General features: G+C 53.0%; 1 protein-coding gene across 1 annotated transcript in view; it reads right to left on the bottom strand.

Annotated features, from left to right (window-relative positions):
• SCN5A (sodium voltage-gated channel alpha subunit 5) overlaps positions 1–15,889 on the bottom strand; it is a 103,118-nt gene that overhangs the window by 68,316 nt on the left and 18,913 nt on the right. Inside the window, exons 3-5 of the mRNA XM_054552283.2 lie at positions 15,320–15,438; positions 7,397–7,486; positions 5,856–5,984 (exon numbers count right to left, since the gene is read on the bottom strand). Coding sequence (XP_054408258.2) covers positions 5,856–5,984; positions 7,397–7,486; positions 15,320–15,438 — 338 coding nt within the window. The remainder of the gene's footprint in view (positions 1–5,855; positions 5,985–7,396; positions 7,487–15,319; positions 15,439–15,889) is intronic.

Genomic DNA, 15,889 nt, shown 5'->3' with positions numbered 1-15,889 from the left:
ATGACCACAAGGACCACGGACAGTGTGTGACCAAGGCCATTGGGACAGTGGCAAGTGACTTGTGACATTTAATCAAAGGCTTTGCATCCAGGGTATGTGACATTTAACTGAAGGTGTCTGGTGTTTAACAAAGGACAGTGGACTCGGGATGTCTGATGTTTAACCAAGTGCGTCTGATGCAGGTGTCTGAGTGATGTCAGACACAGGACGTCAGCCCTGTGGCTCTGGGTGAGTGCAAGGGTGGGCTGGCACTGTTGCCAGACTCACTCTGCTGGGCGGTCTGGACCTCCAGGCCCTTCCAGTCTGCTCCCAGCTTCCCAATTCCCCTTCAGGCTTTGAATATCTACAGGAGAGAACTTGGCCAGCTGAGTCAAGGGGCTTAATGCCCTGGGGTCCACAGGTCCGGCTCTAATTGACACTGGGCTGACACCAGCTTTCTCTATGTCCACTGGAGGAGCCCTTCCATCTTCACATGGTCCTATGCACCATGCTGATCTCTCCTTTCTCACAAAGCCCTACACAGATGGGACGTCAGCAGACACACCGCCAGAGCTTGCTTTCCTCTGGCGACACCAGACCCTTTCTGTGGTGTGGTTTCCATTCCGTCTCCTGTATTCACTTCAGCATGTACAACTTTCTCCAGTGTGGCAGTCAGATGCAGTCCCATCATCTGCTGGGAAGCAGAAGTCACCATGCTTGTTCTGGCCCATATACGCCTGTTAATTTGATCCAAGGTCCCTCTCAACTTCTGAGAGCTATTCCGTTCTCCACAACGGCTCAGACCCTCAGGGCTCTGTCCCACATTCTTCTCTCGGTCTCTCTCCAGACATGGTGCTGCCACAGGACTTTCTGGCTGAGCCTGGGATATTGCTGACCTTGCCATCCCAAGGAAACCATGGCTGTGGCCTGCTGGAGGCTCTGGGCCCCTTTTCCGGCTGCTGTTCTACCGGGTGTGGCTGAGGACAGCAGCTCCCCTTGCCTAGGATACTGGTTTCAAGGCTGTCTCTTCTAGTTACAGGGAGTGAGTGGAATACTGTGCAGGTCAGAGAGGGAACCAACTGTCCTTGCTTCAACTGTCCTTGCTTCCCTCCTGTCCCTTACGACCCAGTCTGTCCCCTGGTGTCTCCATTGAAAACTCTGCCTATCTCTAGCTTAGATTCTGCCTGCCTTTGCCTGTCCCAGGGTGGAACCTGCCCCCAGCACAGTGACCCCAGCAGAGACAGTGCTTGGCCTCCATTCATTGTCTGCCTTCTAGGCAGCTGGTGTCCCAAGGTGACAAGGACAGCTTAGTGACAGAATAAGGGAGGACCATATCTGTGCTCCTGGCAGGCTTGCAAAGCCAGCTGAGTGGCTGGAAATAGGAGTGCAGCTGGTGGCTGTGTGTCTGTCTGGGAGAGCAATCATGAGTTAGAGGAAGTCTTAAAAGAGGACTTACAGGGTAAGGGTGTAGAATGTCTGGGACCATGTTGGTGACATGGTGGGCTACTGCCTCTTTTATTCTACCCAGATCCCCACCGAGGCCTCTTTTGGGTCCTCTGAGTGTGGCAGGGCTGGAGGAATGCTTGGTATGACACAGGGCCAGTTGCAGAGGTGGCAAGTGTGGGGTTACGTGAGGGGTCAGAGCTTTGCCCCTCTCAGGCTGGCAAAACCCTCCTCCAAGCCAGTCTGCTGCTTCAGTGACGGCTAAGCTGCTGGCCAGGGGCAGACAGCTGGACAGCAGACAGGGGCACAAAGAGCAAAGGGTGGTGGGTGAGAATCCTATCCCATCACCAGCCCTAGCACAGGGAAGCCTTCTTCCTGCCCCGCCCTTATCTTGAGATGGTGAAGCCCACGCCGTTAGTGACTGCAGGAATTGCCACCCTCCTCTCTGCCCTCCCTCCCTTCCCCTCCAGGTTTGGTTTCCATAACAACCCCAGAAGGTGGCAGGCTATGCTAACTAGCAGGTAATGCCCTTCTGTGAGTGGGGCCACAGGAAGAGCTCTGGCTGGAGGGCTGCAAGCTGAGCCTGGCAGGCTTCCCAGCACCCTGCCCCAGACCCTCCCACAGCCTCTAAATCAGTGGGGTGGAGGATCACCCCAGCAGAAACATCAGACTTGGGGTGCCTCTCCCATCTATCCCATGGTTAGGGTTGGGAGACTTGGTTTTAGTCTCAGCATTGCTTCTGATTCAGTCTATAACTTTGGGCAAGTGCTAGGTTCTCTGTGAGCCTCACTTTCTCCAACTGTGTAATGGAGGTCAGATGGAGGATTTCACTGAATGGAATGTTTCCCTTCACTCAAGTCTCCTTTGATCATCCTAGAGTTCCTTGTTACTGAACCATTGCATCTCTAAGAGAATGCATTTCAAAGCCAGAATATCCGTCAATCAAAGCTGCCAGGCCAGGCCAGCCAAGGGCCCACAGCTGATGTGCCAATAGGTCACACAGCCCTACGGGAAGTGGATGTGCCATTTCTGTGAGATGCTTGGAAACGTGGAGAGTGTCTGAACTTCTGAGGCCGAGTTCTGCCTTGTCAGCCCTGGCCCTGGCACACAGCGAAGGCAAGCAGGTTTCCGTGAGGAAGGCACACCTGCTTTGTGACTCCCAGTGAAAGAAGCAGTTTGGGAATGAAACCAGGATTCTCCCAGGAGACAGGGCAGGAGGACTTGTTAAGGGTCTGAGGTTGCTCAGAGCATCTCCCAGAGACACAGCCTGAGCCAAAGCTTGGCCCAGGGCAATGACTTTTCCTGGGATCTGGGGCTGCCTCTGTGGTGACACTGTCTTGCCCAGGCTCCAGGTTGGGGAGCTAGGAAAGGCTCAGGCAGACGGTGTATCCTCTCCTGCCCGAAGCCACCTTCCTTCCTATGACACCCAGGCTCAGGACACCGTGGATTACTGCTTCCCAACTACAGAGCACCCCAGGGCCCAGCCTGGCAACCCTACTCCATTCCCAAGTCAGTGCAACCTCCTCGGCTGTGACATGAAAAGTTCTCCCTCTCTCTGAAACCTCAGATGTGCCTCCCCACTCTGTTCTCAGCTGATGATCAAGCTTCTTATTTCACTGGGAAAATAGAAGCAATCAGAAGAGAAATTTCTTTCCTTTCATCATCCGCTCTATCAATCTACCTCCATCTCCACCTGAAATTCTGCCTTCCCCATTCTTCAGGTCGATGCTCCCCCTTGGCACTGGATTCCCACCCTCTTGGGCCAGCTCAGGGGCTTTGTCCTGCAATCCCCTTGCTCATCTACATCATCTAGCATTCTCTCTCTACTGGATCATTTCCACCAGCCTGCAAAGATACCCCCCTTCTTTAAAAGCCCTCCCTTGATTGACCCACATTCCGCGCTGACCACCACACCATTTTCAGTCCCATTTTATAGCAAGCCCCACAAAACAGATGTCTCTACTTGCCACACCTCCTCTCCTCCCACTCTCTCTTGAACCCTCCTTAACCAGGTGCATGTCCTTTTCCTCCACTGGAACCTCTCTTGTCAAGGGCACCAGTGACCTTCCCCCTCTGTCAAATCCAATAGTCCATTCTTAGTCGTCACCTTCCCCAACCTCCCGGTGGTGGGTTTCCAGTGGAATCACATTCCTTCCCAGACACTGCTGTCTCCTGATTTGCCTCTGCCCTCCAGCCTTCTCTCTTGGCCTCCAGATGAGATGTTGGGGCATCCCACAGTACATTCAGGCTACAGGCTACACTCATGCCTAGGTGATCTCATCTGGTCTCCTGGCTTTAAATACCATCTGTATCCCCATAGCTTCTAAATTTACACTTCCACCTTGGAGCTCTTTCTTGAACCCTAGACTGGAATATCCAGTTGCCTACTCAATATCTCACCCTGGGTGCTTACAAATGTCATACATCCCAAACAGGACTTTTGATTTTCTTCCTACTTCAGCCAGTGTCGCTCTCTCCAATTTTCCATTTCAACCAATGGGAACACCGTCCAGCCACCAGCTGCTCAAACCAAAAACCACCTTGGGGGGCCTCCCATCAGCCCTACCTGCAAAGTATGTCCAGAATCTGACCAGGTGCTCCCCTCTTCCACTTGGTCCTTGGTTCTAGTCACTATCTTCTCTCTCCTGGCTGCCAAGATATAGCCTCCTAACTACTCCGTCTGTCTCTACCTTCTCCAGTCTGTGGTCCACACCATAGCCAGGGGAGTCTCTACAGAATGTAAAGCGGGTCACAGCTCTGCCTGTTCTTACACCCCGGTGACTCCCATCACACCTGGCTTTTACCACGATCTGTCCTCCATCCCACTACTCTGCAACTTCCTCTCCCACCACTCTTTCCTTGCTCGCTCAACTCCACCCAGGCCTAAATCCATACTGGGTTTGGGGCAAGTAAGTGGTATTGTCTCTCGGAGCCAGTTTTCCCACTTGTAAAATGGAGGGCTAGAGTTGGCTTACAAATAGTGTACCTAGAAACAGAGATTCTGTTGCATTTTCCCACTACCAGGTTCTCCGTCTAGACCCCATTCACCAGGGTATAGTTTCCCTCTTTGTCCTCTCTCCCTGACAGCATGGCTGAGCTCAGGGCTGCTCATGTCTGGGGTTAAAGCCTGTCTTCAATAGGTAGATTCAGGGATTCCAAGCATCCTAGAAAGTGAGAGCTGAATTGAGCTTCTGATACCACAGCACCCAACACTATCTTTCACATGTCAGGAAACTGAGGGTTTGCAAGGGCAGGGGGTATGAGCCTCACCAGCTCTGCTCCTTGCTGAGATGCAGTGCTCAGCCCTGCACACACTAGGTCCTCTGCTTCAGAAAGGCCTTTTTCTTTTTTCTTTTTTTTGAGGCAGTCTTGCTCTGTTGCCCAGGCTGGAGTGCAGTGATGTGATCACAGCTCACTGCAGCCTTGACTTCATGGGTTCAAGTGATCCTCCCAAGTAGCTGAGACTGCAGGTGTGTGCCACCACGCCCAGCTAATTCTTGTGTTTTTCATAAACATGGGGCTCGCTATGTTGCCCAGGCTAGTCTTGAACTCTTGAGCTCAAGCAATCTGCTCACCTCGGCCTCCCAAAGTGTTGGAATTAAAGGCGTGAGCCACCGCACTCAGCCTTCAAAACGCCTTTGATGGTTGAGCCTCTGAACACGACTTCTGCAGATGTCCCATCAGAACCCAGCATCTGTTCCCTGATACTTCCAGGGTGGAGTGCAGCCTCAACACTGACCCCTCAGCAAGGGTTTCTTCTATAGGCAAAGAGGCGGGGCCTCAGCCTGGGCTGCAGCAGGCCGGGGGTCACGTTCACTTTCTGGCAGGCCCCCTGTGTGTCCTTGGCATCCATTTTCTCACCCATAAAATGGGCTAAGCCATCCCCATGTAGCCTACTTCTCTGGCTGGTGGAGGATCCACTGTATTGTGTCAGTGGCCGGGTGCTTTAAAATGTGCCAAACATTCAGTCTCTGGATGGAGCAAGCTGATGTGCTGGTGCGCCTGGTGTGAGTTCCTGGGGATGCTTAGTCACTTCTCCAGGCTCCTTCTGTTGGCTGCAATTTCATTCTTAATCATCTTGGAATCCAGGTCACCATTCGCAGTGGGCCAGGGGTTGAAATATTGGTTTCTCTTGGTGGAAAGGGCAGAGGATACTAAACCAGAATCTTAATGATGTCTCTGGAGCCCAGGGCTGCCATGGAGCCTCAGGTGAGCCAGTAGGCCTGACCACCAAGGCCTGCCTGAGCTGTCTCTCCCCACCAGGATGAGCTCAGGGCCTCCAGCCTACCTTCCTCCAGCCTGTGTGCAGAGCTGCATGTGGACTGCAGGGAGGAAGCCAGAAAGAGAGGGGTGGTCTAGGGCCTGGGGTGGTGCACACCCCACCCCAGTGTGGCCTGCAAGGCATAGCACAGCACAGCAAATGAGATACTTACGCCATGACAATCACACTGAAGTCCAGCCAGTTCCATGGGTCCCGAAGGAAAGTGAACGCATGCAGGCAGAAGCCTCGAGCCAGAATCTTGACCAGAGACTCAAAGGTGTAAATGGCGGTGAAGGTGTACCTGGGCAAGAGAGGCCGGTGGGGTTTCTCAGGGAGGCCTGAGCAGGCCAGGTTCTCCAGGTTCCCTACATGGTGTGAGCCCCACACAGCTCCCTTCAACAGAGGCCATCAAACGGGGCTCTCTGCAATGCCCCCATGGCAGAGCTGGAGTTGGGGATGGAACTTTGCTCTAAACATCTGGCTAACGAATCCATCGTCCAATTTGTTTATTCCATATTATTGTGTAACTGCCATGTGTCCATCTGAACTCTCTGTATTCTCTCTCAGTTGTCTTGGTGGAAGAAGACCTCCTCCCAGTCTCCTCACCCCAGCCCTGGGGGGCTGTGCATGCAACAGGTATACAGTGGCCACAGGGTCTGTGCTATAGGACAGTATACATGGACCCTCACCCCTGTTTGTGGGTCCTCAGCAGCTAGCAATGGGCCCAGTCAATCCTCAACTGCTTACAGGGTGGGTGGGTCCAGCTGTCCACCTTGGGCTTGAAGGGGTGTTGATATTATAATGCATGGGGCTGATGGGAGTCGGGGTGCTGTTCTCTCTGCCTAGGGCAGCCTGAGGAATCCAAAATGCCTGGATGCTGGGACTGGGGCCCCCAGGGCTGGAGCGGGAGAGGACCACATCCCAGGATTCAGAGCAGCTGCACGTACCAGCTGAGAGCACTGCTAGGTTCTGTGTGAATGTGGAGAACAACTAGGCAGACTGCTTTGGGAAGAGAGCTGCCTCAACATTCTGCTGGTCTCCTGAAAACTGCAGCCAAATGCAGTAAGGGCCTATCAAGTCTGCTTAGAACCTCCAGGTAAGGTACTTTTGTTTGGGAAGAAAAGACCAGAAGCAGTTTCTGGAACTGTGCAAATGGTTATAGGAGGCAGGACTTGGGAAAAAAAAGGCAGCAGAGTGTGTTACTGAAGTGGGGATAGCCCTGGGGTACCTCTTAGTTGCCCACCTCCTAGCTGCATGACATCAGGCCAGCTATTTCTCTAATTCTTAGTCTCATCTGTGCAATGGGGAAGGTGGCTGCACCCACCCTACTGGGTGGCCATGAGGGTTAAAGGAGATGATGCTTATTGCTCTTATGACAGTGCCTGGCATGTACAAAATGCTCAATAAATTATTATTATTTCAGAGCTTTCTCCAATGTCATCATTCCTCTTTAGGCAGGACAGGGAGAAACTTCCTACTTTGCCACTCTGGAAAGCTTCCTCCCGAGAAGGCACAACTCAAATTAATGCCAGAAGTTGGCAGGACTGGGAAAGGCAAAAGAGGGTAGAAGCTGAGCCAAGGGCTGCCCCACCGCCGTGGGTAAGTTCCTGGGCCTGGACACAGCCCCCCTTCCGGGGCAGCTTCAGGAGCCATGGCATGGAATAGAAAGGAAGGGAGGGGGCCACGTGGAGAAGAGGCCCTGAAGATACTCACTCGACATACTTGGTCCAGGGTGGAGGGTCGTGCTGGGCCATGAACACGCAGTTGGTGAGGATGGTGCACATGATGAGCATGCTGAAGAGCGTGCGTGGGGTCAAGGAAAGCTGAGCAGTATGGGCCGGCCACGCCACCACCGCTGGGGGGTCCTGCCCCTGGGGGTCATCACTGCCAGGCCAGTGCTACCAGACAATAAACAGGGTCTCCAAGGAGACACATTGGGGTTGTGACCAGTCCATGCCAACCCCCCTCCACCCAGGCTGGTCTCTGTCCCTTCCCCGGCACTTGCAGCTGGCCCCCTGGCCTGCTTCATGACACCTAATAGGCACCAGAGACCTGAAACCACACTGCTGGTAGGATATCATGTGGAGGGAAGGCAGGAGAGGTGGGCCCCAGACCTCAAAGGCTTTTAACCGCAGTCAGGTGAGGGGCCCTGTCCTCAGTCACATAGGAGAGAAATGGGCATTTATAAATTGCTCCTCAGGGGAGGGCAAGGCCAGAGTGGCAGGGCTCTGAGTTCCCTCCCCCACTTCTAGGGGAGCAGCCCAGGCCAGGCTTTGTCTAGAAGTTCTCTGCAGAATGCTCTGCTGCCAAACAACTGCACGCCTGGCCAGGGCCTGCTACCCCTGGGGAGGCAGGGGACCACTCCTCTGGCTGCTTCCTGCCTGTGCACCTAGTCTTCAAGCTAGCCCTCTGCTCCACCTGGGAATCTCCTTCTCACCCTGCAGGAGCCCCTCAGCAGGACCCCACCCAACTCCCCAGCAGCCTGTCCTGTCTTTCTGGTAACACGGTGCTGCCTCTGTGCCCTGCGGGCTTCGGGCACCCCTCTTTTAGCCCTGGTGGCTCACTGAACGGCAATGTCCATCTGTCTCCCATCACAAGGCAGCGCTTCAAATGCCAGAGCTGTGCTTCAGGTCTACTTGTGGGTTCCTGGCCTTGAACTGAACTGCCCGGGACTTCTCTGAGCCTGACTCTGGCTACAATTCCTAGCTGCTGCTTCAGGCTAGACAAAGCTCCGACTGCCCTCCTCCACCTCTGCAAGGACTGCAGAGGAAGAAGGGGGCAGACTCTGGGCCTCCTGTAGGCTGGGGCACCCCTGGGGGCCTGGCCTAGAGCAGGGACACTGTGCTTCTCTCACAAATCCCTACCCAGCCCCAGAGGAGAGGCTGGGCCTTCCACTCCCTATGGCTGCCCCCAAGCGCTCAACACCATGCCCGGCCTCAGCCCCGTATGCACAGCTGCCAAACTGGTTATTCCCACGGGAGGCCCAGGAGCTGCGGTAATTGAGCTCCAGGGGCTGCCTCTTTCCTCCTTAGCATAGCTCCACCTCGCCCGACGGGGAGGCCAGTGCAGTCAGAGCACAGACCAGGCCTGGCTGCGGTGCCGACTGCCCCAGCTGGGGACAGTGGGGATGCCTCTCAGGAATCTAACCAGGTAGATGCCCTCCGTGCCGCCAGTCCTCTTCTAGGGAGTCAGGCAATCAGGAAATCAGCATCTCAAACCAGCTTCCAGTTTATAATTATCTAGTTTCTCATCTGGGACGAGAGGGAATTAGGCTTTGGGAATCTCCCTTAGTCAAAGAAGGACTGAGCCAACAGGACTGCTCGGCTCTGATGCCATGGCTCCAGGAAGCCTTGATTTCTCCCTGACCAGAAGGCATCACTTCAGGCCCTGGGGTCCCTCCGTCAGTTTGGTATCTGCCCAGCCCTCTGCCTGTGTGAGGGTCTCCAGTGCCAGGCTTATATCCCTCTCCAGCTTTCAAGGCAGGATCAGATAATCATCTCAGTATCAGTACCCCTTCTCCCTTAAACACACACACACACACACACACACACACTGCCCACACACGGGGTATGTGCCAAGGCTTTCCTCACTAGGCAGATGGTTAACAAGTCCCCCAACCAGTCTTTATTCATCCCCATGGATCTACTGCTAATCATCTACTGAGGAGCCCAGGTGACTCCTGAAATATGCAAGCAATGATGCTAAGAGTAAATATTTACTGAGCCCTTCCTAGGTACCAGAATTTGCTCTCCGTGTCCATCAGCGAATTCAGTTTTCCCAACAACCATACGTGGTGCGGACTTTGTTTCCATTTTAGGTGATGAGAAGACTGAGGCACAAAGAGGTTAAGTTGAAGGTCACTGTGGAAGGCAGAATAATGCCCCCACCATCCCCAAGGTGGCCATGGAGGAATCCCCGGAAACTGTGAATATGCTAATTTGTATGACAAAATGAGACCATGCAGATGTGACTAAATTAAGGATCTCCCCTGGCCTCCGCAAGACAGGGTCTAGCTCTGTCACTGGGGCTGGAGTGCAATGGTATTACCATAGCTTACCGCAGTCTTGAACTCTTAGGCTCAAGAGATCCTCTCGCCTCAGCCTCCTAAGTAACTAGGACTACAGATGCACACTACCATAGCCAGCTAATTTTTAATTTTTTTTTTTGTAGACACGTCTTACCATGTTGCTTAGGCTGGTCTTGAACTCCTGGGCTCAAGCAATCCTCCCACCTCGGCCACCCAAAGTGCTGAGATTACAAGTGTCAGCCACTGCTCCTGGCCCTAAATTAAGCATCTTGAGGTGGGGAGATCATTCTAGATTATCCAGGTAGACTCAGTGTAATCACAGGGGTCCTTTTAAGCAAAAGAGGGAGAGGCAGAGTGCTGTGATGTGAAATTCAACCGGCCATTCCTGGCTTGATGATGACAGGGGACCACAGACTAAGAATCCAGTGCAGCCTCCAGAAGCTGGAAACGCCTCGGAAACACATTCTCCCCTAGAGCCTCCAAAAGGAGTGTAGCCCGGCTGACACCCTGAGTTTAGTCCAGCAAGAACCATTTTGGACCTCTGACCTCTAAAGCTGTAAGGTGATAAATCTGCGTTGCTGTAAGCCACTGTGTTGGAATGTTACAGCATTCCTGGGAAAGTACTCCCGGTACCAAGCTGATCAATGGCTGAGCCAGCCTGCACCCTGGTTCTCCTGATCTGGGCCCCACTCTGAGGCCCCATGCTGCATCACCTCTGCAAGATGACATTCAAGGCCACCCGGTCCACTCTCCTGCCTCCAGACTGGAGGGTCTGCATGAGTCATGCTGCTTCTGGCTCTCACATGCCAAGCAGGCAAGCTATTCCACGCCTGGCCTCTGCCACCCATGGGGCGGTGTGAAAACCAAACGAGGTAAAGAGCACCGTCAAATGTGGGGAGACTACCGTACAGGAGGGAGGAAATTATCTGTTATTTGTAAGGGGAAATCCCACTTGAGCATGTGTGTCTGGCCCTGAGTGGGAGCCAGGGGGGCAATGGAGCCATGTCCCCAAAACGCTCTGACATGGGATGTTATGAAAAAACCAAACATGCCTCCGGCTGGGCTGGGCAGGAAGGCTTCCTGGAAGAGGCATTTAGATAAGCACCAAGGCTGGCCAGGGTTTCTCCAGCAACCAGTCAGCCCAGCTGGTCATGGTGAAGCAGCGTGGGCTGAAGGCTGGGTGGTGGACTCCTCTCGGTGGAGTCAAGTCCCTTCCAGCTCTAGGGAGACCACTCACAGCTCTCCTTAGAGTGGGGAACAGGCCCTGTTGCAGGGAGCAGAGGTGTGAACAGGCTGCCTTGTACTACAGGACTTGCCTGGACCCAGACAGAGGTGAGTGAGACTTGAACACCCAGACTCAGGGAAGAGCCAGGGCACACAGCCCTCTGGATCCCACCAGTCAGGGCCTGGGTCCCATGGTGGGCAATGACAGGAGCTATCTATCGGGATTTTATCTTTTCCAGACACAGCAGTGGCTTAGGGTGATGTGTAGCAAGCTCTTGTCTCTCTGCCACTTCACTGCTCAAAATCCTTGCCTGGTTCCCATGGCCTTGAGGACAGCACTTGCACAATTGTCAATCCTTCTTCTGCATGTATGAGATCTCTTCCTTCCCAGACTGAGCACCCAGTCCATATGACTCTGCCTAAAGCATACCCGGGTCCCCCATGGTGCCCAGCATGTAGCCAACACCAGAGAGATGAGTCAACTGAACTCCTGGCCAGGGCACACCTGTTTGCACTGCCTCATAATTTCAGGCTGATGATTGAGCTGGTCCCTTGTGTGGGCTGAGGCAAAGGCCAGCTCTCCAGGTCTATGCTCAGCTGAACATCTTCAATCTTGTCATGTCATTGTCCCTAAACACCCACTCCTAGCCTCGTGATTAAAATGCCAGCAAGGAGTGCCTGAGTTGTGGGGAATGCCTGACACTTGGGCTGCCTAAGTCTTCAGATCCCAGGGAGTCAAAAAAAAAAAAAAAAAAAAAACTCCCAAAGAAAAGGTAATTAACTGTGGAGGGGTATTTTCATGTGTTTGTGCTATTAAATCAACATGCACACACACATACACCACAGACATGTGGTTTGATTGCCCATTTGAATCTGGTAGAGGAACGTGGGAGGATTTTGTGCACAGATCCTGTACACCAGGAAGGCAAAATGCTTCTCGGTGTGTGTGTGAGGCCTCTCTGAATGTGACTGTGGTAGGATATGGAGTTCAGTTGGTTTCTTTTATTTAATCCTGGCAGGAACACATTCTGCAGGATTATAACAAAAATACATATAAAAAAATCATTCCACATGCCCATATTTACTTTTTGGTAACTTCCCAGAGATACACTGCAAGCATGGAGCCAAGAACAAGGCCAAGTGGAATCACCGCACACTTGCTACGGTCTATGAGCTCTTGGATTGTCACGAGTGAGCAGGTTTTCTCACCAGGCTGCATTCCTGCCCACTTTTAAGTTTGTCTTTGCCCCACTTACCATTCTCAAATGGTGTAGCACAGAACTTTGCACATGTGGAACTTAGATGTTTGAATGAGTATAAAAATTTAAGCAGAGCAAAAGTTCACCATTCAAAACATGAGATCTGATGTTCCTTAGAAATGCATAGTGACTGATAATGGGCACAGGATTTCTTTTGGGGTGGTGCAAATGTTCTGGAAATAGTGGTGATGGTTGCATAACCTTATGAATATACTAAAAACCACTGAACTGTGCACTTAAAAACAGTAAATTTTGGCTGGGTGCGGTGGCTTATGCCTGTAATCCCAGCACTTTGGGAGGCCAAGGCGGGTGGATCATGAGGTCAGGAGTTCAAGACCAGCATGGCCAAGATGGTGAAACCCCATCTTTACTAAAAATACAAAAATTAGCCGGGCGTGGTGGTGGGTGCCTGTAATCCCAGCTACTCAGGAGGCTGAGGCAGGGAATCGCTTGAACCCAGGAGGCAGAGGTTGCAGTGAGCCGAGATTGTGCCACTGCACTCCAGCCTGGGCAGCAGAGTGAGACGCCGTCTCCAAAAAAAGAAAAAATAAATAAATAAAGAAAAAGATAAAAAGATAAATTTTATGGTATATGAAGTAGTATACCTCAAGTTAAAAAAAATTCATGGAGCACTTATAGATTTCTAGACCTCACACTGGTGATTCTGGTCTGGAAAGAGCTAAGAATTTGCATTTTTACAAACTTCCCAGGTGAGACTGAGGTGGCCCTCAGACTAGCATTTGGAAGCAACTGCCCTAGGGTGGCATGCACATGGGACCTTGCTAAAACACAGGTTCTGGGGTGAGACCCAAGATTCGGCCACTCCTACAACATCCTGGTGAAGCTGATGCTACTGGTCCACACACCATACTCAATGTCAAGGCTCAACAGTGTTGCTGAGGGGCTGCTCCCAAACCCCACAAATCTAGGCCTCTTCTTCCCCCCAGTGCCCACTGAGCCCACTAAGTGGCGCTGTCGAGGTCCAGCAATGTGCTCCCATCCCCAGGCAGCAGCAGTGTCAAGGCAGCCACTGGGAACCCAGTACAGGTCCTCACTGATGCTTGACACTTCCCTGGGGCAGCTGTCCTGGGGGATAGAGGCTGGCTCTGAGCCCTCAGGGCCAGTTTTTCCAGGTGGAAGCAGCACCTCACAGCCTCAGAGCCATTGCTCAATGGACAGTCTGGCCAGGCTAGGCACTCGAGGGCCCCCCACTTCCTCCCTTGCCCACCTGCCTCCCTGACCTTTCATTTGCCCCACGACCCAGCTCAGCACCTTGCAGGAGCTCTGGAGCTTCTGCTACATCCCTGAGGGCTTCTGTGGCTGCCAAACAGTGCTGGGTTGGTTAGATACCTGGAGGAGAAGCCCCAGGTGAGAGCTGGAGGATGCTGTTAGAGAGGCCACGCCCCCGGAGTGAGGCCGGAGACAGGCTCACAGCAAGAAAAGCTGGTTTTTCCTCCTCCTGCTGCTCTGTTCTTCTTACCAGGCTGTGACCACACTCTGGCAGAAAGGATAACTATTTGCGAAGCTGCCTTATCACTTTTAGGGGACTATAAAATTCCCAAGGGGCCCAGACGGGGTCTTATTCGGCTCAATACCCCAGCGTGCCTAGCAAAGAGCCTGACACCTACAGGGAACTCAGGATGGCTCAAGATGAAATCTAGACCCACACTTGCCCCACAAAATAAGATGCAGCTGTGAATGGCAGGCTGCTCGCTACATACGGTCCCTCTCCACGGTGTCTGCCTCCCACTTTGCTCACGCCACAGCCATGGTTTGCATGTGGGGTTGTCTCATGAACCCCACCAGAAAGGCAGGGGTAGGCTGGAGAGCAGACACGTGGTTGGACGCATGCATTTTACTGCACATCTGCATGCAGACACCACTTGCCGTGCATACCCCTCCAATTAACCCCTGGGGTCAGGATCAGGCACTGGGCACAGGTGGGAAGAAAGTGGAGCCATAGGAGGAGCATCCCCCATCCCTGCCAGGACAGGAAAAGCTCCTGACCTGCCAGCCTCAGTCCTGGTTACTTAGTCCCTCACTAGGTATCTGTAATCCTGATGCCTCCTGCCTTGGCCAGAGGTTAGTGAGTGAAGTCTTTGTCTTGGCCTCAAAAAAGTCCATTCAGAGAAGGGGCTGAAGGGGACCTCGGGGAGCTCTGTGGGGCCAGCCCACTAGACCCACAATCAGTCGCACTGCTGAGCCTAGCAGCATCGCTTAGATGAACAGCAGAGCCACCTGCATGTGTGCACTCACCTTGGTTGCCACTGGCCAAAGGGAGGCCTGCCCAAGCCCTCGCAGTGAAATACTCATGCCTCTGACTGCAGCTGGCACCACCCTCCCGGAAGGCTCCATCTATGGGGCCCCTTCTCTGAAGTCCAGAGAACAGAGTGATTAGGTGCTGGCGCCCCATGCCGTGTGCTGCCCAAATGATGCCCCTCTCAGGCCCAAGCCCGGTAAGTCCCTCATTACGCTGCATCACTCCAATGGCTCTCCTCTGCAGGCTGGAGCTTTTTTCAGCTGTGGTTTATATAATTTAACGCTAACTAGAGTTCTTTGAGATACTCTGAAACTGCAAACATTTTGTCAACGCCTAATCAAAAAGCAAGTGCTGCCACCCTCAAAAGATGCCCACATGTGAATAAACTAGAGGCCTCTTTATTGGGAAATGGTTTTTCCTTGGCTGAGTTCTGGTGACCTGCTTGAAGGTCCCTGCAAGTGGGTGGGGAGGAGGACGGACCAAGGGGGTGTGGTGGGAAGGGATATTTGGAGCCAATATCAGAGCCTGACAGATGTCATTTCTTCTGGGATCCTCAGTAGCTTAGCTTCTAGAATGTTTTCCTGAGAATCAGAAGAGGGTTTCTCAAACTTTCATGTGCCCAAGAATCCCCTGGGGATCAAATGAAAATGCAGATGCTGACTTGGCAGTCCTGGAGGAGGGTCAGAGATTCTTCATTTCCAACCAGCTCCCAGGTCATGACTATGCGTTTGTCTTAGGACCAGCAGGGAATCAGCACCACTCTCACTCCTAAACTAGAATGGAGGTGGGGTGGGGGCAGCACCCTGTGCACATCCCCAGCGTGGGCCCCCAAGGGGTACTCAGCAGGTATTAACTGCAAAGGATATGAGTGAACCAGAATCTTCACAGCTGCTCTCCGGATGGGGTGGAAGGGACTGAGGACATACAAGGCGTTGGTGGCACTGAACCGGAAGATGGTCTTGCCTTTATTCAGTACGATGAAAGTCTGGGGACAGACAGTAGCATTAGGCCCTTGTGTAGAAAGGCTTTTGGGGGCAACTTTTGGCTCAGAGCCCTTGGACTGTGGCTGAGGGGTGGGGTGGGAGGAGGAGGAGAGGGGCTGAGGGAGGACGGGGGAAGGGAGTCTGCCAGCACATTTGGCAGGTCAGTAGACTCACTGCCTTGCCTATGGGTGGAGGTGAGGGAGGTCTCAGCGGAATGTCAGGTTGGTTGAAATTTAGTTTCAAAATTATAGTCACAAAAAGAAGGGAGCTTTTACAGTCCTTGCCCAGCTGTTGTCACAGCAGAGGCTCAGCAGACCTGGGAATACCTCCTCCCTCCCCTTCTCCCTTAGCTGACCCCTCCTCACCCTGCATGGGGTCCCTGCCAGGCCCACTGGGTGGGAGGGCATGATAGGGAAGCTGCGTCAGCAGGGAGGACTTACGGGTGAGGAGAAG

Source organism: Pongo abelii, chromosome 2 (assembly GCF_028885655.2).
Source record: "Pongo abelii isolate AG06213 chromosome 2, NHGRI_mPonAbe1-v2.0_pri, whole genome shotgun sequence".
NCBI lineage: Eukaryota > Metazoa > Chordata > Mammalia > Primates > Hominidae > Pongo > Pongo abelii.
The sequence above is the reverse complement of the archived record's forward strand: the minus strand, read 5'-3'. Positions and strand labels throughout refer to the sequence as shown.